The sequence below is a fragment of the Dermacentor andersoni genome, chromosome 8, assembly GCF_023375885.2.
Source record: "Dermacentor andersoni chromosome 8, qqDerAnde1_hic_scaffold, whole genome shotgun sequence".
Lineage (NCBI taxonomy): Eukaryota > Metazoa > Arthropoda > Arachnida > Ixodida > Ixodidae > Dermacentor > Dermacentor andersoni.
In genome coordinates, this window is record NC_092821.1 from 63857159 (window position 1) to 63878189 (window position 21031).

The 21031-nt window shown below is 45.0% G+C and overlaps 1 protein-coding gene across 1 annotated transcript in view; it reads right to left on the minus strand.

Moving 5' to 3' along the window:
* The window catches only part of LOC126538912 (N-fatty-acyl-amino acid synthase/hydrolase PM20D1-like), a 98191-nt gene that overhangs the window by 21637 nt on the left and 55523 nt on the right, over positions 1-21031 (minus strand). The window contains exons 9-10 of the mRNA XM_050185610.3: positions 14258-14329; positions 10244-10412 (exon numbers count right to left, since the gene is read on the minus strand). Coding sequence (XP_050041567.2) covers positions 10244-10412; positions 14258-14329 — 241 coding nt within the window. The remainder of the gene's footprint in view (positions 1-10243; positions 10413-14257; positions 14330-21031) is intronic.

The window sequence follows — 21031 nt, forward strand, 5'->3', positions numbered from 1 at the left end:
AGATCAGATTTTTTACAAGCACTGCTCCAGGAGGGCACATGTAACCGGCAAAGGAGGCCTCAGGAGAGCACCTGAGGTTATATTAAAGCAGGCGGCGCAGGATCTCCAGGGCACCCAAGCGGTAGCGGGGGGATCAAAGCTGGAAGCAGGGCGGCCCCAACCCACAGGCCGCCCTGCTTCCAGCTTTGATCCTCCCGTTGCCGCTTTTGTGTCCTGGAGGCGCCACCAATGCGAAATAATGACACGTTGTTTTCATTAGTAAAAACATGATCGAATAAATATGACTGCGTCGAGCCGCCAACTTGCGATGCTAAGTTCAGCACTAGCGCGCCTTGCGACTTCTGCCGGCAAGCCTAGGGACAAGCGCATACAAGGCGTGCCAAGAAACTCCTCCGTAGTACCTAGGCAGAGTCGTAATTTCAAGGAGCAAAACTCCCCACATTTCCTCTCTCGCACCCGCTCTTACTCGCGCATGCGCGCAAACGTCCGTCGTCTCCGCAAGTGCCACGCCCCGCTTTACCTACAAGCTGTTGGAAATACACGCGCCGGACGCGTATTTTCATCCGCTAGCAGCTACAACGGGGCGTGCCACTTTTGACGGAGCTCGACGTTTCTGCGCAGGCGCGAGTAAGAGCGGGCGCGAGAGAGAAAATCTGGGGGCTTTTGCTCCTTGAATATATGACTCAGCCTAGGCACTACGGAGGAGGTTTCTTAGATTGCGTTGTATTCGTTTGTCCCCTGACATGCCGGCATTGCGGAGTTCGGTCGCGTTGGTTTATACGCTCCGCCGCTGGCTGCCCGCGCGGTGAGGCAGTGGGCGCGGACGCCGCTTGGTGATCGCTGTGTCTGAAGGGACAATGTTCTGACTGGTGTTTTATAAGTCACGGGTCGAATTTTTCGTCGCGACGATAGATCGGATTTTTTACAAGCACTGCTACAGGAGGGCACATGTAACCGGCAAACGGAGGCCTCAGGAGAGCACCTGAGGTTATATTAAAGCAGGCGGCGCAGGATCTCCGGGGCACCCAAGCGGTAGCGGGGGGATCAAAGCTGGAAGCCGGGCGGCCCGTGGGTTGGGGCCGCAGAGGCCGAAGCGTGCCTGGGGGTGTTCGCATAAAACATTGGCTGTCCGCGATAGCGGACAGCCGATCTTATACTCCCCTGGCACGCGCAGGCCTCTGCGAGCCCCAACCCACGGACCAGTCCGGCTTCTAGCTTTGATATCCCCGTTGCCGCTTTGGTGTCCTGGAGGCGCCGCCAATAATGCGAAATAATGACACGTTGTTTTCATTAGTAAAAACATGATCGATTAAATATGATTGCGTCGAGCCGCCAACTTGCGATGCTAAGTTCAGCACAACCGCGCCCCGCGACTTCTGCCGGCACGGCGCGCCTAGGGACAAGCGCATACACCGCGCCCCAAGATACTCCTCCGTAGTACCTAGGCAGAGTCGTATTTTCAAGAATCAAAACTCCCCACATTTCCTCTCTCGCACCCGCTCTCACTCGCGCATGCGCGCAAACGTCCGTCGTCTCCGCAAGTTCCACGCCCCGTTGTACCTACGAGCAGTTGGAAATACGCGCGCCGGACAGCGCGGAGGCCGTGACTGGGCGCGAAGAGTTTGAAGCGGTGGCACTTTTGTTGCTTTTGTGCTTTTCCTCCATTTCCGCGTGCCATCGGACGGAGTGGCTGCTGTGCTTCGGGCCGCATTCTTTGTGTTAGACGTGGGCGACGGCGAAGGACCACCACCGGCGGCTGAAATGCTGCACGCGCTCGAAGTTCTGAGGCGTGCTATGGCCGCGGATGAAATCAGCGACGACACGTGCACGCGTTTTTTATGGATTTGAACAAAGTCTGCTAATTGACCTGACAAAGAAAATGAAGCAGAAGGACATTAGATACTTTTTCTTCAACAAATAAATGCTTTTTACGTACGCGTGCTTGAATGAGTACAACCTTGACTCTTTAATCTAGCCAGTTTTAATTGTTTCAAAGATACGAATTTCGGCTAATACGAATATTTTTCGTGACCCCGTGAGATTCGTATCATCGAGATTCCACCGTACTAGGTAATTCAATATACCAAAGCTTGCCTACAACGAACCTAAACAAACTTTTGTGGTGTGTTGTTACATACAGATTGGTTAGCTTTAGTAGGGAAAAGAGGCAAGGAAGGAATCCATGTATTGCAAACAAAATAATGTGTACACTAAAACTTTATTTATTTTGATTTCACGGGACCGAAAAGCATGCCCAAATTCACTGAGTGTCACAATAAAAACAATAAACGAATGGCTACTACATCAACACACCTTTATTTACGCAATGAATTAGCAAATCTGCATCTATTTTGCACCAAAGCAGTGCAGAAGCTGCAATTCTCATCATCTCATGACTGATTAGCACTGTACTAGCAGCAAAGGCCTCGTCACTTCATTCGCAGTGTGGTTGCAGAGCACAACTTCATTCGAAACACGCATTTCACTATCGTGTGCACATCACGATTATATTTTAGCCAGTAAGCTGGTCCCTAACAAGTTGTCCATCCACTCCGATATAGCTGGTGCCCTTTTACAGCTTCTGCAATGTCTGTGACATTGCGTGCACAGCCACTGCACTGAATCAACGAAACTACTATTTGACGCAATTGCTGCAGAGATAACTGTGGTCACTGTGGATGCGATCATGGACGGAAATTACACAATTATAAAGGCACATGGCCTACGCGGTGTTATGCGCAATGGTAAATGCAAATAAAAGCTATAAAGGCACAAATGGGCACGAAGCGTTCGTTCCCGTCATTGCCGTATGGTTTCCAGTGCAGGGTTGCCAGATTTGGCTAATTTGCGCCAAATTGGCTACTTCTTGAGGCTGTTGACGGGGAAAAAATGCCTTGGCTACTTTTCTGGCTACTTTTGAAGTAGCTTGACTATTGTAAAAATTGGATAGGAACTTGTGTAGCTCATATTATGCAGCAGCATTAGCAAATAGAGAATTTTAGTTTAGGAGACGCAAGCAGCTTGCGTACGCAAAAACTAGGGGCGACGGTACTGCGCATGAGCAGACCGCTACGTCTACTTGCGTCCTTGGGGCGGCCAAAAACATCGCTGCCCCTAAGCGGTCACGTTACCCACGTGACTCTCGCGGTGTACGAGAACTTACGAGTAGCTAGCAGGTAGATAATCTTATAAATCTCTCGCCAAGTGTCGACAGACGTCGTTTTTATATATGTTAGAGAGGTATAGCGTGTCCAGTATTCGGGTAAACGCAGGCGGACGGGGCATTGGGGCGGAGCCGTAAACGAGAGCGGCCTGCATGGTGCACCCACCTGGTGGCGCAAAGCTAAAACGGACAAAAACAGCTAATATTGCTGTAACCAAGTCTATTCTACTTCACTGCTGGTGTAAATTTTCCGCACTGGCGTAATCGTGTTGCTGGCGAAAATTTACACCCGCAGCAAAGTAGAATAGACTTGGTTACAGCAATATTAGCTGTTTTTGACTGTTTCAGCATTGCGCCACAAGGTGGCTGCACCATGCAGGCCGTTCCCGTTTACGGCTCTACCCCAACGCCCCCCCGTCCGCCTGCGTTTACCCATATAGCGGACACGCTAAACCTCTCTATTAACTGCTTTTAATAACAATAGTTTTATGTGCTTTACTTCATATGCATGAGTTCATGTTTTTAAAAAATGATAACGCAGCAAAGATCACACCTGCGTGGCACTGCGAGCGCATGCAACCTCACTGCGGCTTGCGTTTGGGGCCGCTAACACATAACGTGTTTCTGCTTGCGTACGCAAATGCATCCAAGCGCTTGGGGCCCCAACGCCTTGCGTCCCCTAAACTAAAACTCTCTAATATTTAGGCCAACGCACGATGACGACACTTCAAATCTTTTTAAGCTGGTCAATCATCATCGTCAATCTGACTCTGGCGCTTTCATTTCATGCAAAGGATTTCGCACTGGTGACGTCACAGCGTGTTCCATCTCCGCATCAGGCCTTCCGCACATTGGGCTTCTTCGATTTTCAGAGTTCTGGCAGCCAGACGGCAGCCAGCTAGTGCCGATCCTGATGGGAAGTCAACGTGAGATGGGATCCTAAGACAACCCGAAGCTGCCCGAAGTTTGCAAAATCTAACAGTTGAAGAGCTGGCCTAAAACCCCTCAATCTCCCAAAGTAGCGCCATTCATTTCCCTCCTCCTCCTCTCGGTGCGGCCTCGACGGTGGCGCCGCCGGTGCTGGGCCTGCCATAGCAGACGACGGCTAACGCGCTACGGGAGGAAATCCGCAGAAAAGTTTGTTCGAGCCCTGCAGAGCAGTTTAACGCGACAGCGTTAAGGAGCTCATGTCGCAGAAAAGCCGGTGTCGTCGGCGTCGACCGTGAGCGATAAATCCCAACAGGCACTTCATGAATAAAAAACAACTTGCAAGATGGGCTGGGTGGGAATCGAACCAGGGTCTCCGGAGTGTGAGACGGAGACGTTACCACTGAGCCACGAGTTTTTTTTTTTTTTTTTTTTTCTTTAACCACTGAGCCACGAGTTCGATGCTTCAAAGCGGTACAAAAGCGCCTCTAGTGAACGCGGTGTTGCCTTAGAAACCAGCTGTTTCTAAGGCTCAAGTGTGCGTCGCTTGCTCAGGCGCACATTTCGTTGTCGCGCCGAACGCTGCGTTGCTCGACGCTCACCGCGTCCGATGTGGGGCGCGTAGTCGCTGCGCCGTAGCGCGTCTTACACCCCTTGGCGGGTCGACGGGAACGCTGTCGCGTTCCACTCTTGAAGGCGAAGCTTAAGCGTCCTCCAATTTTTTTTTCAATGGAGATCTTTCTTTGTCAGTCGGTAACTGGACTTTAGAATTTCGCGTTGGAATTGCGGAAGGAATAGAGAAAAGGACCATTATTCAAGGCGTATTTACGGCGTAAAGCGCGCGACGTTGAGAGTTCATGTTGCTGAAACACGACGCAAGCACGCGGTGTACTCAAACACGCGCGTAATTACCAAAGTTTCAGGTGTTGACAGCGTGAAAGTATGTGTACGTGGTTTCGTAGGTTCATTTGCGTACCTGCATGAGGATACTTTTGTTCGGCCGGCGCGTGAGAGATTCCGGCTGTGTGCGGTCAGCAACGCCTGGCAACAGGGCCGTTTTTTTTTTTTCATTGCGGGGTGATTTGGTAATCGTGACGATATATAACTTGAAAGAGCGTAGGTTAGGGCGTGTTGGTATTCCATAACTGAGGTTTTTTAGCGCACGAAAAGGGACGAAAGACAGTGGCGAAACGAGGACACAGCGCTACCTTCCAACAATGGTTTTATTCCACAAAGCGGTAGACATCTTTGATATCATCTTAACTTTCCATTACACATGTCTCGTTGCTGTCTCATTTGACTAAAAATCAGTACATATGCGCATGCGTACGGTTGTGGGTGTTACCTATATATATATGTGTCTACCGCTTTGTGGAATAAAACCATTGTTCGAAGTTAGCGCTGTGTCCTCGTTTCGCCACTGTCTTTCGTCCCTTTTCGTGCGCTAAAAAACCTCAGTGACGATATAGTTTTTTTTTTTACAAGTACTGCTCCAGGAGGGCAGATGTAATGGCTAACGGAGGCCTCTGAAGAGCACGTGACATTACAATAAAGCAGGCGGCGCAGGGAGTGTTCGCATACAAAATTGGCTGTCCGCGATCTTATACCCCCTTGGCATGCACAGGCTTCGGCGAGCCCCATCCAGCCCTGGTTCTATCCTTGGTGTTCCCGTTGGCGCTTTGGTGCCCTGGAGGCGCCGTCAATAATAACAAATAATGACAAGTTGTTACAACTAGTAAATAAAATTTATTGAAGAAATACAATCGCGCCGAGGCGCCAACTTCTAAAGCAGCGCTAGCGCGCCCGCGCGAGTATTATGAAACGCCAACGAGGAATTTACCGGCCCACGTACGACTCTACGATCAAAGTGCACGTTAAATATCCCCAGGCGAGCTAGATAAAGTTATCCGGAGCCATCCACTACGACCTCCATCCTAGCTTTAGTCGCTTCGCAACGTTAATCACCACAAACCAAATGAATACATGCGGGCGTACATTCGAAGCTAAAAGAGTGCATCGTAAGTCATAGTGAGCCTTGCAAAAGCGTCGAGAATGTGCTAACGTCTGGTGGAGCTCAAAACACAGCCTGATCAAAGTCGCTTTTATATCACAGGCCAGCTGCAGATGCGTGCATTTCACCGCAAGACGAAAATACATGAAACAAGGAGAGCTCATTCGAAAAAAAAAAAAGAAGTCAACCAACGCGCTAAAAACCACGCACAGCATGAACACACACACTTTTTCGAAGCGGAAGGCGTGAACTAGGCTAAAAAAATGGCTGTGGCTTAGCTAAGGTTAAGCCCAGGATGCGAAGCATACTAGAGTAGAAGTACTCTCAGATACACTCGCAACTTCATCCTTTACCTCAGACTCTGTGGAGGAACGCTGCTGTTTAGCCGCGTACTGTGCACGTCGCTTGGGAAGCCGAACTTCTCGTTCTTCGGCCGTTTCCGTGGCTCTTTGTAACTTGCGCTTTGCGGTCTGACGAGCGGCCCTTTCCTTTCCCGCCATCGCGCTATACAACTGGCCTCGACGAGAGCGCGCCACTCTTTTATACAGCTGTTATGACGCCAGTGCCCTAGCGGGAGGAACGGGAGTTAGGCCGCAGCACCGGCTGTGCGACCGCAGGCGAGCGCAAGAGTTGAGCCCGGCTTGCAGCTGTTGTGACGTCAGTGCCCTAGCGGGAGGAGCGGGAGTTAGGCCGCAGTACCATCTGTGCGACCGCAGGCGAGCGCACGAGCTGAGACCCGGCTATGAAGCTACGCGGCCGCAAGCGAGCGCACGAGTGGAGCCTCCGCTTTTGCAGCTGTTATGACGTCATATGGTAGCTACGCGGCCGCGCGCGGCGCAGCAAGGAAGAGCGTGGTTGTGCGGCTAGTATGCTTCGCATAAAAGAAGAGGTTGTGAGTAGCCGTGGCCCCTACTTCACAGAGCCGTGCGTTCTTTGCCACTTCCTCGAAGTCAGCCCGCCCGATCCTGTGAATCCACACTTCTTCTTGAGTTGCGCCCGCCGGATGGCAAAGCAAAAGGCTTTTTGCCCTCACTGTGTCTGTTGCGGCAACCGAAGGCGCAGCAGCACAGCATCGCAATTAAGTTCTCGGCCTTACACATTCTATTACGCTAACGCACTCCGTCGGTCCGCCTGCCGTACTTTCGTCGCGCAGGCCCAATAACGGAGGTCGGCGCGCGCTGGAAAGAAAAAATATACAAAAGCGCGGCGCCTGCTTCCACGTGACACAGATTGGCCAATGGGGGAGCGGAGGAGGCTGGGGCGACAAGAGGCGTGGAGGAGGACGCGCCAGAGTGAGCGGGGTGGTGGAAAGATCTAAGAATGGCGCTACTTTAAGCTGGCCGCGGGATAAACGTAAACATGCTACCAGCATGTCAGCGGCCGGTCTGGCTGGCACGCTCTCGGCGTAGTCGGTCCATTTATGTGTTCCCAGCTTGAAAATACACAGCTGTATTCGGGAATACGATCACTCTTGCGAGATTTCGCGCGATTGGGCATCTCACTTTGCAGAGCGTAGCAAAAGGCCTGCGACGCGTCCGATGTCAGGACGCAAAATCGCACGTAAATAATCGCGAAAACAATCGCTCGAGGATGCCTCGAGCTTTGACATTCTTTGAGAAATGTGTGCCAAGATTAACTCAGACATTTACACCTGAACTAGAGCTGTGATTCTGATTTGTGATAATATTCTAGTCATATTACATGCTGATCAAAGCGCTCTTAGCTATAGTCATTTATACATGTTTCATAATATTTTTTTTATGTTCCTACATTTACTAAAAGCAGCTTTAAGTGTTGGCTGTGATCTTCAGAGTTGCATAATAAATGAAAATGCAACGTTTTTCCATAACGCGGCTAATTTTTGGCTACATTTCTGTATGTGGCCAAAGTTAGCTACTTAACTTGCTACTTCCCATAATTTTTTGGCTACTTTTCAAATTTTGGACCTGGCAACCCTGGTTTCCACTAATGTCTACGACAACGTCGACTCCATTATGTGGTTTTGGTTGGACGCTAGCATTGCTATCGTTGTTTTGCATCGCACATTTGTGGCACTCTGCATTGAGAGAGTTGTCTGCATTAACCAGTGTGCAGTCAAGTAAGTCTGAATTAACGAGTTTGATTTCGTTCAGTAAGGCTTACGTTTGCTGGGACCAGAGGCTGAGCATGATTTATCCAATTTTCTAAATTAACAGTGGTTGAATTAAGGAGGTTATACTTAATTATCGAGGTTAGTAAGCAGTAAGTAGTGCCCGTCCCTTAAAGCTGTTTTTCGGCATCGCTAGCATAGCATTCTCGATGTCGCTACAGTACCTGCACAGCTCACGCACTACAGAATAATATCTCTCCTAAATGCCCCATCCAGGGTATTTGAGTAGCTTTATGATGCTGGCAGCTGACGCCCTGAGTTAGATATATTATCCAATGTCCAGCTGGTTATGAGGGATTTATCTTACGTAAGTATCAGTCAGCAATTTTCACATGTTTGACATAGAGAATAATTTCCTTTACCCAGGCTCATTATAAAGAGGTTCAACTGTACTGCAAATGCAAGAATGAAGCACAAACAACAGAGCGCCTGGGCTGAGATATGTTAACAATTCTTCTTTGGTTACATTACAAAAATGAACTCTGTTGCCATGGTCTCACCTACTGTACAGCTTATCAGCATTTTGTGAATGTGTCAGGGGAGTGCTGCAAGACTGAAATTTCATGCAACGTTTGTTGCTGCATGCTAGTGTAAAGAAATTCTTTCATTTTTATTCTTTTGAGGTGCTTGCTCATGTACAGCAAAGACCGTTGCATAAAATCAGAAGCTTGCAGCACTTCCCTTCCACATTCACAATTTGCTGGTGAAATGTGGGTGCCACTACTTGAGCATGCAAGATGATGGATAATGTGGACAGATAAATTACGGAAAGCACTCATCTAAATGGTGATGAAACAGCAGAAAATATTTCGCTGTGCTTTGGCAGTGCGCTGCGGGTTCCAGTGCATGGACCAGAGGCTTACCAAATCACAATTCATCACAAGAAGAACCCCCTCCCCCTTCTCCCCCTCCCAAACTTCTCAATCTCGGATTAACAGGAAAGACAATTTAATGACATGGTAGAAATAACAAAGAAATTTTGACTCCTCCAACTTCTGTGTAGCAAAGTTTTACTGTAGCAGTTGCTTCACTGCAAAGCTAAAACTTTCATAGCAAGAAAAAATAATATTAGCGATACAAAGGGAGAGGAACAGAATGTGCAGGTCAAGTAGGCATTGCATCCCTGTGCCCATCTTTTTCTAGCATGCTTTCTTTTTAAAAGGAGCATCATTGTGAAAATGTCACAACACTCAATTATGTGATGTTCAATAAAAAGAGACATGAAAAGTGCCTTTTACTAAAAGAACATATTCTAAAGGTAATGTTTCATTACCATTTATATCACAAAATGCAACAGTGCAACATATGCTAAAGTTTTCATTTGCCAATTTTGCACTTGCATGACATATTGCTGTAACTTTTTCTATTTTTTGTCCCTTTTGTTTCCACTGCGTGTACAATGTTGTGAAACCTTCCTTCTCACTGCTCTCTTTCACTCTCTTTGACTGGTTTTGATTGGTTTGTTTGCTTTTGTTAACAGCCTTGTGCAGAAGAGGCTGGGAACTTTAGTCATGCTGCTCTTTTAAGAGCAGTTTTTATCCGCAGCCTCTTCTATCACACCAGTTGAAAATAAAATATCATTGTTATTATTACAGGTATTCTACGTGTAGGGATACTGTACAAGTGTAAATAATCACGCCATATCACTAACTCACCTTTATGCCTGCCTCCTCAATTTCTTTTTTTTTACAGTTCGTTTCCTTGCGTCACATCTGTTTTGCCTGCCACATTTTCCATTTCTGTACATAGTGTCATGCGTATTAATTTTTGAGTGCACCAGTACAAAGGCCCCTTAGCTGTTCCTGGGCATTATAATAAACGTTTCATTGACTGACTGATTGATTGGTGATTATTATTATCTAGGTTCATATTTACATCAGTATTTTATTGTGTTATTCAAGAAATGTGTATTGGAGTAACACTTCTGGGTCCAATGTAGAATTCTAGAAGGCTGTCAATGATAGTAATGGTCTAAAAAAATAACAGCACCCACCAGGAACAGAAATTGCCTCGGGGAAGATCTTCCGTACGCTGCAGGCGATGGCACGGAAACCAAGCTCTTGCTCACTATGCGGTGACACGGGGTGTGCCTCCATGGCATGGAGAACCTCCAGGGAGACATTGGGCAGTCCACCCAGCAGCTGCCGGTCAAGCTCTATAACCTGCATTCACACACATGATTAACGGTGCCATGTTAGCCATTCCGTCGCTTGATTTACCGAATTTCTTGTCTGTCCAGCAACGTTTGTCAATCTGTAATCGACAGCTTTTTAGTGAGCTGAAAAAACAATTGCAGACATTTTAGCAATTTTGCTGTAATATTGCTTTGAAAATGGCCTTCTAGGACAAACTTTATCATTGAAAAGTTACACCTAACAGGCCGAAATTGGCTGTACGCCCCGTGGGCTCTGTCACCGTGATGAAGCATGCCATTACATGCGTAGTCTTCACATTGTGCTTGTGCTTCACAGCACAGTGCATTCACGGGCTTCACTTTGTGCTCACAAAATGCATGCCTTTTTTTTCCAATTCTTTACAAAATTGATTTGCGTGTTGTCCACTTTCACTAAATACGTTCGATTAGTGGATGTTCACAAGCATAGCAGTAAACTAATTTACCTAGACTTGTTACAGTAAATTGCATGGCGACATTTAGACCTCGGCAGCTCCAGGCCAATCTCAACCTGCTTCCGTTTCTCACGGATGTTAGGCAAATCAGTAACTGCCAAGTGGTGACTTGTATAATGTTCAGCTAATTGCCATCGCCTTGTTAACATGCAACCAAGTGTGTGTCGCAGAATTAAGCGAGCGCTGTGAACTAAAAGAATTTAACAGATAATGTGAACCAAGTGCCTTTTCCTGCTAGGAAAATGTAATTTCGTTTGCATCTTCTCTTTTTAACCTTACATTCTAAAGGTAAATGCAGAATTGAAGCTGTCATCATCTGTAGGAAATGCCCACTACACAACCTGCAGGTAAATTCACTGTTTACATCTGCAGGAACTGTAGAGAAATAGTAAATGTTCCGATAGAAATTTTACATAATGTTACCCTATATAATAGACTTATGTTAATTAGCTGGTTAATTAGATGTTTCTGTTTATTCAATCTCGACTGAACATCCCAGCTGGCATAGAAATCATTATCTTGATTAAAATTGGCCTTTGCCGGATAGTATTTCGAACTTGACTGGAAAGTGCGCACTTAATTGCGACCCTTCAATTTGCCGCGTCTGTTTTTGGAGGATCTTAAGGGACAGTGAATATGCTGAATGCACACTACCCCTGCTGAAAACCCCACTTTTGGTCTGTCATAAGAACATTTTCAAGTGAAAATCGTGACTCACAATAAATTATTACAGTGTTTACATGATTCTAACATGCACATTTTTTTTCAAGTAATATTTGTTTAAAAATAAACCTGCTCAGTGAATTGCATGAATATGAAATAGAAACCGCATTCAAGATGTTCGCAACAGTCTAGTGTCAGAGCCAAAACCAGCACCATCACCATCAAAAGATGGTGACCAATGGTGACAGACTTTGGTCCCTGCATCTCGCATACCATGCTTGCATAACATGACGACGATGCGCTGCTTTCAGTCTTTGATTGAGAAATTGCATTAAAAAATTGTTATATATGCTAAACTAGCGGGAACATCACGTTTTTGGCATTCCAGAGAATTGCTTGCGTAAAAGGACGAGCCAGCGAAGTGGTTTGTAAGGTGTGGGCCACCATCTAGTTTGCGATTGTTGCGTGTTGTTTGATAAATGCAGAATATTAAGTGCACAATCAACCGTTCAGAGGACATGTTGTGAGTGGTAGATGGCATTGAAGTGCTGTCTGAGAGTTGTGACAAACGACTAAAGATACAGATAAATATATTCTGTGAAGGTAAGCTTTGCTCATTTTAACCTTTTTTTGCTGCCTGAATCAGAGGCATGAGACATTTTTCTGGCTAAGAAATTGGGTACTTGTCAGATTTCTATGTTTGTTCTGTGCTTTGAGCCCACATAACGCTAGTGCCCATTTGATTTCTGTGAGTGTTAGAATCCCGCAAATGCAGTTAAACCTTAATACAACAAACTTCAGTATGATGAAAGTCTCCATATAACTAAGTATTTAATGTTTTATAACTTATTGATCATAGAATACCATGTTTTTTGATCCTCAATATAACTGTGTTTATGCACAATTTCAATATAATGAAATTTCACAGTTGCCATGAAGGAATACCGAGGCTACAGAATATTGTCATGTTTCAGTGACATTTGTAGTCAGTCGTAGCAGCAGTGGGACATCCAAGTCCTTGCAACATACAAGGTGACGCATACAGATGCTGGTAGAACACAGACAGCGCAAATAAACATTTAAAACAAAACATTGCCTACCAGACACCGCTGGGATTCAAAAGGGTGATACTGCAGCAATGTGCACATGGGAGCCGGACACACTGCCTACTACACTGTCGTGCGACTGATACTTCATCTAAGGTTCGTGCCACACATAAACTCTGAGTGGTGGCATGTGCACATGCATCTTCGAGGCAACAATCGGCCATGCTATTGCAAACAAGCATGATGTGCAAATCGTGACGACTTTGTTTCTAAAAAGAAATGTAATGTGCTGATGTTAAATCCTTTGTTGTGACGGTAATGAAAACAGCATCAACTGTTGAGCAAATAAAATTCTTAAAGGATGGATGGTGTCACTGATGTCATGACTATGCCCCGAATTCATCTACAACGTAGCTCTTATGATTCACAGCAGCCTAGTGCAAGACATAGTGTCGGTACTGCAAATGTAGAGAAAAATAGTTAATCCTTGGTGCTAATCTCGTAAGTATGACAAAAGAACAGCATCATTTCACTCAGAGCATCTATTGTGGCTGAAGTTATGATCACCGAGGCATGTGGATAAATTCTGAATGGGGCCTATGAGATGACTCGCCGAGGCTGAAAAGAGAGAAGCCTTTAATGTAGCGACTCGAGAAAGTCTGTCGCCTTTGCGTGCACACACAGGCATGCTTACTTTACTTTCAATTACAACATTATTCTTCCCACTGAATCTTCCCTGGTTCTAAACAACTCTAGAACTATTTTATTTTTGCCCATTTTTCTATATAGTTGAATGTTATTGTTTCAACAACTATCAAGCAAACAGGCAAGCAAGAAATGCTGTCACATTGTAGTGACAGCATTTCACATGCCTTCTGGAAACTACTACCCAATTCATGTCACACATACAATCTGATTACACAAGGTTTGGTGAGAACATACACAACAGATAGAATCAATGATAACATTTGAGCAAGTTCCAAATTATGCAGCCATGCTTTGCACTGAGCGATAACTTCAAGTTGATAGTGGGTGAAATGTAGTCCCAGGAAATAGGATAAGTAAGTACACATGTTAATATGACAGTCTCCACTTTGACAGAATGCTGAAATCCCAGTAAATGAGTTTACAACCGACAGAATCGCTGAAGTCTTTTTTTTTTCCTATGCGATGACTAACATTAAAAGCTTTCTAACGTCGAAAACGTTCCATATAAGAAATACACGATTTAACCGAGTTCAGAAAAATCAGGTCAGACCATACTGTCTTTTCTGGTTGACTTCCATAATGACACTTTTATGCTAGATTATAGCAAGGCTTATTGTGCCCACAAAACAGTGTTTATGTGCATTATTAACGTCCAATCATTCTTTTTCTTTATGTTTTCTGATGAAAACGTAGGATAACAGTGTTTGTTAATACATGAGTACTTCTACCATGGGACGGAGACCTGCTTGCCTTTCTGCATTTGCATCAACGTGGTGAACCTCACGAATGCAGCAATGCAATGCGAGCAATGCCACCATGGTTAATGCACAGATGAATATGTAAAAAAATCTATCATTTGAAACCACAATACACGAGTGCCCTTGCATGCTGCGAAGTGAAACCTAATTATGCTGAGACAGCAATGCTCGCTTTCACAACACTAGAGCACAGCATCCTCTCACCTCAGCCACCGACTGTGAAGGGTGCACCCGGTGGTTGATGTAGGCATGGGCCTCCGCTGGAACCACGTTGTCCTGTGGCAGCACAGTGGAGGGGGGGGGGGGGGGTAATGTTAAAACCTGCTTGTCACGCCTGCATCACAAATAACTTGCCCAGCATTCTAGCAACTGTTCTGCTTCACTGCGGGGATTGCATGCAGACTGTTTATTTATATGTGTGCTGTTCATGATACACGTGCAATATGTTTCTTTTTTTTTGCAAACATGTGCATGTGTATGTGAGTGACTGCCACTATATGTTGTACCTTTAATTCCTTCGTATCATCTATGAATCCTTCCCCTCCCTCCCCCTTGTATTGACTTTCGGCACTGTGGTTAATAATAGATGTATTTCACTAACAGTAAACTCATACTAGCTGGGCGGGCAGTTTACTGATAACCTTGGAAGGAAGAGAACGTGCTATGTGCATTTATTGCTGGTACAATCATATGGGGCTGGAACTTGGAGAATAACAAATGAACTTTTGAACAACGAAGAACCACACAATTAACAATGAAACAGCAAACAATATGTGCAACATTAGGAGACAGGAATGTAACAGTCTGGATAAGAGGTTGGAAGTGCATGGCTGATATATACTTGTGGAAATTGAGAGGAAGAAGTGGAGTTAGTAAGCAGGTAATCACACTCTAGAGAGGGGTACATAAGAGTAAAAAAGAAAAGAGAGAAACTAAAGACTGCAAGAAGCAACTACACACTCTCTGTAACAATTGTACAGAAAACATGGATATCGTTGGAATGTATGACTGTTTCAGCAGGCGTGTTTATCCGTTCTAAAAGCAAACTTTCAATACCCTTGAGGAATCATTTTGAATGCATTCTGTCGAGAGAAACAATTATCCCACAAACATGTCCACGGCAAGCTCAAGGGGGCTCCCACAATTTTTACTCAATTTGCTGGCACACGCAGGGGTCATCTTAGGCACAGATTTTCGCCAACTTCTCGAATTTACTGCACCTCAATAGCACCAATGGTTGCTCCTTACTGTATGCTGCTGAAATCAGCTGATGCCACACAATCCTTTATTCGTAAGCCTAATCACAGTACACAGCTTCTCACATTTGTGTTACACACTGCTATGAACACGAACAAACAGATCAAGTGGATGACAAGCTGTCGAACTAAGATCCTTGCAGCTTTGTTGTTTGCTAACATTTGCAACACACACTAAAAAGCTCAAATCCACATTCTTTTACATTATTACGGAAAATGTGCATTTAAGCGAATGTGTAGGAAGATCACGTTTCTTCCAGGTACACAAAAGTGAATATGACTGGCCATTCTACCTGCTCCACTAAAAAAACATCAACAAATCTCGATGCCTTGAAAATGCAATTTTCTAATTCAATAGTGAAACAAAAAGTGTCATTCGAGAAAATTGCCAGACAAAGAAATTGCCATAAAAAATTTTGCTACCCAAGGAGATTGACATTAAAGGAAGCAGCCATCCACAGAAATGATTGCCATACATGTTACTGAGAGGCATGCCACAAAAGTGCGCATTCTGGTCAATCACTTGTTAAATAGCAGCCACATAGAAGTTGCTGCACTGAGCAGCTTTGATGGAGCAGCCAGTGCCCTGCCCTCCCCCTCTCTCGATTTTATTTATTTATTTATTTTACTTTGTGATACTGTCAATCCAATAAGGGATTTTTACAGGAGTGGGTTAGAAGGGTCTGTAGACATTGTATTACAGGCGTTTACATAAGAAACAAAAGGGTACTTAGTAACTGTAAAGGATAATGGACCTATGTTAACAGCAATAAGTATGGCAATAACATAACGCACAATCAATTTATTTCAATTACATATGATGTTTTGCATAAAGACAGAAAAAGGGAAGAAAAGAAGGATAAGCATATGAGATATACAATTGATAGCATCATCCATAATTTCGCACCACAGATTTCCAAGAACACTTGGTAATTAAAACAATGATAAACACAATGTTGATAACATCACTTAGTCGTGGCTGACAGTACTGTTGGGCCAACAAATTCAACAAATTTGTCAACAGTGGGCTGGGCGACTACCGTCTGGGCTAAAGCATTCCAGCCGGGAACAGCTCGCGGGAAGAACGAAAAGCTAAATGCATTGTTAGTGCAAGAACATTCTTGAAGTGTAAGGTGATGCTTGTGACGGGTTTCTCTGGATGTGTTATAGGAAATATAGGTGTTAAAATCCACATGAACCTTATTATGCAGGGTGAGAAAAAAAATTTGAGTCGGTACAGCATCGCACGACTGCTTAGTGTATGGAGGCTGATCTCGGATAGCATCTGAGTAGGTGAGTCGGTGTGCCAAAATCGGTTACATTACTATTGATTTGACAGCAATGGGCAGGAAAATACAGCTGGTACATACTACTTTGAACAGGCATTCAAGCATATAATATGCATGGACAAGTTATCCTTACATGAAAAAAAAAGGCAAAAACAACATTAGGGCGGAAAAAAAAGGAGAAGATTCCAATGACAGGAGGGCCTTTATGTTTCTCTATGTGTGCCAGAGCTAATGCAAAAGCTGAAAATGCAACAAAAAAGAAAAAAAAAATTTTCAAGATGCAATCATTCAGGAACACATACAACATAAACATTGTTGAAGATTGCTGAAGCAATCTTCAACATGCAGTCAAACTATGCAACAAACAATCTTCAAACTATGCAGTCTAGAGAAAAATGCATCCTGGTATGGACATTGAAGTCAGAGCTGCCATCTGTCTGGGACAGTGTGCTCTACCATTTTAGCTACAAAGGAGGCCAGCAAATGAAGAATAAGAATGTTAAAATATTTCAGACTTGTATATAAATATTGTGTAGACATCCCAGTGAGAAATGAACAGCCCAATATGGACAACTATGTTGATTTCAAGTAAGCTCCAAGGCAATGGCAATACATGCAAATAACAGGGAATTAACATTATTTATTGATTTATTCTAACAAGATTTTGACAATCATTCCATTCAATCTAACTGGGACTTGTTCTTAGATGAAATAAATGAATTAGTCACTAATTATATACCAACTCATATTATTACTTTAAAACCTCAAGCACCTTGGCATCAGGCACCTTGTTAACCAAAAGAAACATTTTTTTTTCCCACTTCGCTAAGAACTGGCCCGCTGAATCAAGAATCAAGGTTTGTCACCAACTTCTGTTGTTCAAACTAAGGAAACTAAATCTGGATCCTAAGCTCCTCACCCGCATTGATTGTTTCCTAACGAACTGCACTCAGTTTGTTGTAGCTACTGCATACACTTCTCTTTTCAGTGGCATTCACTGAAACCAAACCCAAAACCAGGGTTTGGTATTGGGCCCTTTTCTATTTCTCATTTATATTAACGGCCTTCTGCCTACAGTGTCCTCTAACATACATCTGTTCACTGACAACTGTGAGATATTTCAAGAAATAACTAATGAAACTAAGGTTAGCCAACTACAACTTAATCTTAACTCAATAGCTAAATGGCGTAACTCCCAGTTAATTACACTGAATATTAACTAGTGTAAAGTACCACATGTGTCCTTCGTGGTTCACCACTAAAATATTTGCTGCCTAAATAATGTTCCTCTAGAAACAGTCACCATCATCAGCCTGGTTACGCCCACTGCAGGGCAAAGGCCTCACCTCTCCCATACTTCTCCAACTACCCCGGTCCTGTACTAATTGTGGCCATGTCGTCCCTGCAAACTTCTTAATCTCATCCGCCCACATAACTTCCTGCCTCCCCCTGCTACACTTCCCTTCCCTTGGAATCCAGTCCGTAACCCTTATTGACCATCGGTTATTTTCCCTCCTCATTACATGTCCTGCCCATGCCCATTTCTTTTTCTTGATTTCAACTAAGATGTTATTCACTCGCGTTTGTTCCCTCACCCAATCTGCTCTTTTCTTATCCCTTAACTTTACACCCATCATTCTTCTTTCCATAGCTCGTTGCGTTGTCCTCAACTTAAGTAGAACCCTTTTCGTAAGCCTCCAGGTTTCTGCCCCGTACGTGAGTACTGGTAAGACACAGTTGTTATACACTTTTCCCTTAAGGGATAATGGCAACCTGCTGTTCATGATCTGAGAATGCCTGCCAAATGCACACCAGCCCATTCCTATTCTTCTGATTATTTCAGTCTCATGGTCCGGATCCGCGGTCACTACCTGTCCAAAGTAGATGTATTCCCTTACCACTTCCAGTACCTCGCTACCTATCGCAAACTGCTGTTATCTACCGAGACTGTTAAACATTACTTTAGTTTTCTGCAGATTAATTTTTAGACCAACCCTTCTGCTTTGCCCCTCCAGATCAGTGTGCATGCATTGCAGCTGGTCCCCAGAGTTACTAAGCAAGGCAATATCATCAGCGAATCGCAAGTTACTAAGGTATCCTGCATTAACTCTTATCCCCAATTCTTCCCAATCCAGGTCTCTGAATACCTCCTGTAAACACGCTGTGAATAGCATTGGAGAGATCGTATCTCCCTGTCTGACTCCTTTCTTTATTGGGATTTTGTTGCTTTCTTTATGGAGGACTACGGTGGCCGTGGAGCCGCTATAGATATCTTTCAGTATTTTTACATAAGGCTCGTCTACACCCCGATTCCGAATGCCTCCATGACTGCTGAGGTTTCGACTGAATCAAACGCTTTTTCGTAATCAATGAAAGCTATATATAACGGTTGGTTATATTCTACACATTTCTCTATCACCTGATTGATAGTGTGAATATGGTCTACTGTTGAGTAGCCTTTACGGAATCCTGCCTGGTCCTATGGTTGACAGAAGTCTAAGGTGTTCCCAATTCTATTTGCGATTACCTTAGTAAATACTTTGTAGGCAACTGACAGTAAGCTGATTGGTCTATAATTTTTCAATTCTTTGGCATCCCCTTTCTTATGGACTAGTATTATGTTAGCGTTCTTCCAAGATGCCGATACACTCGAGGTCATGAGGCATTGCGTATGCAGGGTGGCCAGTTTTTCTAGAACAATCTGCCCACCATCCTTCAACAAATCTGCTGTTACCTGATCCTCCCCAGCTGCCTTCCCCCTTTGGATAGCTCCCAAGGCTTTCTTTACTACAGTAAAGGCATGGCAGTAAACTCTTACAAATATCTGGGTGTCCATACAACTGCAAGCTTGTCATGGTCAGTTCACACCAAGTACACTATTAGCAACATTAACCGCATGTTAGGGTATCTGCGCTGTAACTTTTCTAGAGCTACATCTAATCTAAAATACTTTTTAAAACTTCAATACAGTCGAGACCGCTTATAACAAAGCTGAGCATTACGTGGCCTCTGTTCGTTATACCCCAAAGTTTGTAGTAAATGGACAGGCCTCAAAAAAAAAAAAAGAAAAGATGGCTAGTCAAAACACTAAATTTATTTCTTTGCTAAGAAGTTTGTGATGCTAATCTGTTTCTGCAGTGCAGACCCAACGAGGGCGGACTCCAGTTTATTTAAAGCAGAAGCGTGCTCTTCGCCAAGGCCCTTGGCATAGACAAGTTGCCTGAGGCTCTCTATTAAGCCCCTTGCTACAGGCACGCTTATGGGTGCTGGCTCCGAAGTTTCATCGTCATCCAATTCCTCCGCGCCTCTCTCCACCCGCACTTTGCAAGCGATGCTCTCTTCTGTGCACGGTTCCGCAATATCAGAGTCATCATCCGCCAAAATAAAGCCATTGCAACCAGTGTCAGCCCCCCATCTCAGAGTCGACGACGCGCTGCCACAAATCGCCACCGGACCGATCATCTTTGGAAGCATCAGGCTCGGCATCAGGCACTGCGTTGATGAAGCTGGCCTTGCAGAAGCAGTTCCACACACAAGCGGCCGTCACCTCTGTCTAAGCAAACCGGCAGGTCGGCGGCCGGGCGGTCGGCGGCCGGGCGATCGACAGCGATGAGCAAGCGCTCCACAGTATGGCGCCTATACGATGCCTTAAATGCGCGTATTAGGCCCAAATCAAGCAGCTGCACTTTCGAAGTGGTATTGGGCGGCGGGAAAAGTAGAGCGACTGCTGTCGGAGAAGATTACACATTGCGCGCAGAGCAGTTGTCGAGCACGAGCAGCACGAGCCTTCCTAGCCTGTGTATGTCGCATTAAAACTCGCCCAGCCACTCTGCAAATAAATTGCACGTCATCTACGCCTTAATATTGTGCCTGTAGCACACAGGTACACAGCTCTGAAAGAAATGCAGCTTCTTTTATTTTCCAATTACAAAGGGCACGTGTCGGCCACTGCCATCCATATTAGTGCACACAAGTACTGTAACATGCACTTTACTGTCCTTGCCACCAGCACCTGAGTCGCCTTTTGTGGCGCGAGTCTTGTGCGTCATCATCTAAGAGAATAACGTAGGTTCGTCTGTGTTATACACGTCCTGCTCCGTGTAGCTTGAAGTAATGGCTCGGTTTCTTACAAGCCAAGTGGCAACGTCTTGATCACCTACCGAAGCCACCTCGCCGACAATCGATTTAAAAATAATCCCATGCCCACTTTGAATAGATGTAGCCAGCCGTTGCCTGGGCAGAAGCCAGGACGATCTAGCAGGAATGCAAAGTTTCTGGCTTTGCCCAGCATCATTAGCCAACTTATCGGAATGTTGCAAGCCCGTGCGTCGGTGAACCACTTAAGCAGCGCGTCCTCTACGTCCACATAGGTGACCTTCTGCAGGTGCTTTCTGTTCGTCGAGTCGGCGGCAGAGCTGGTGATCTTTTCCTTG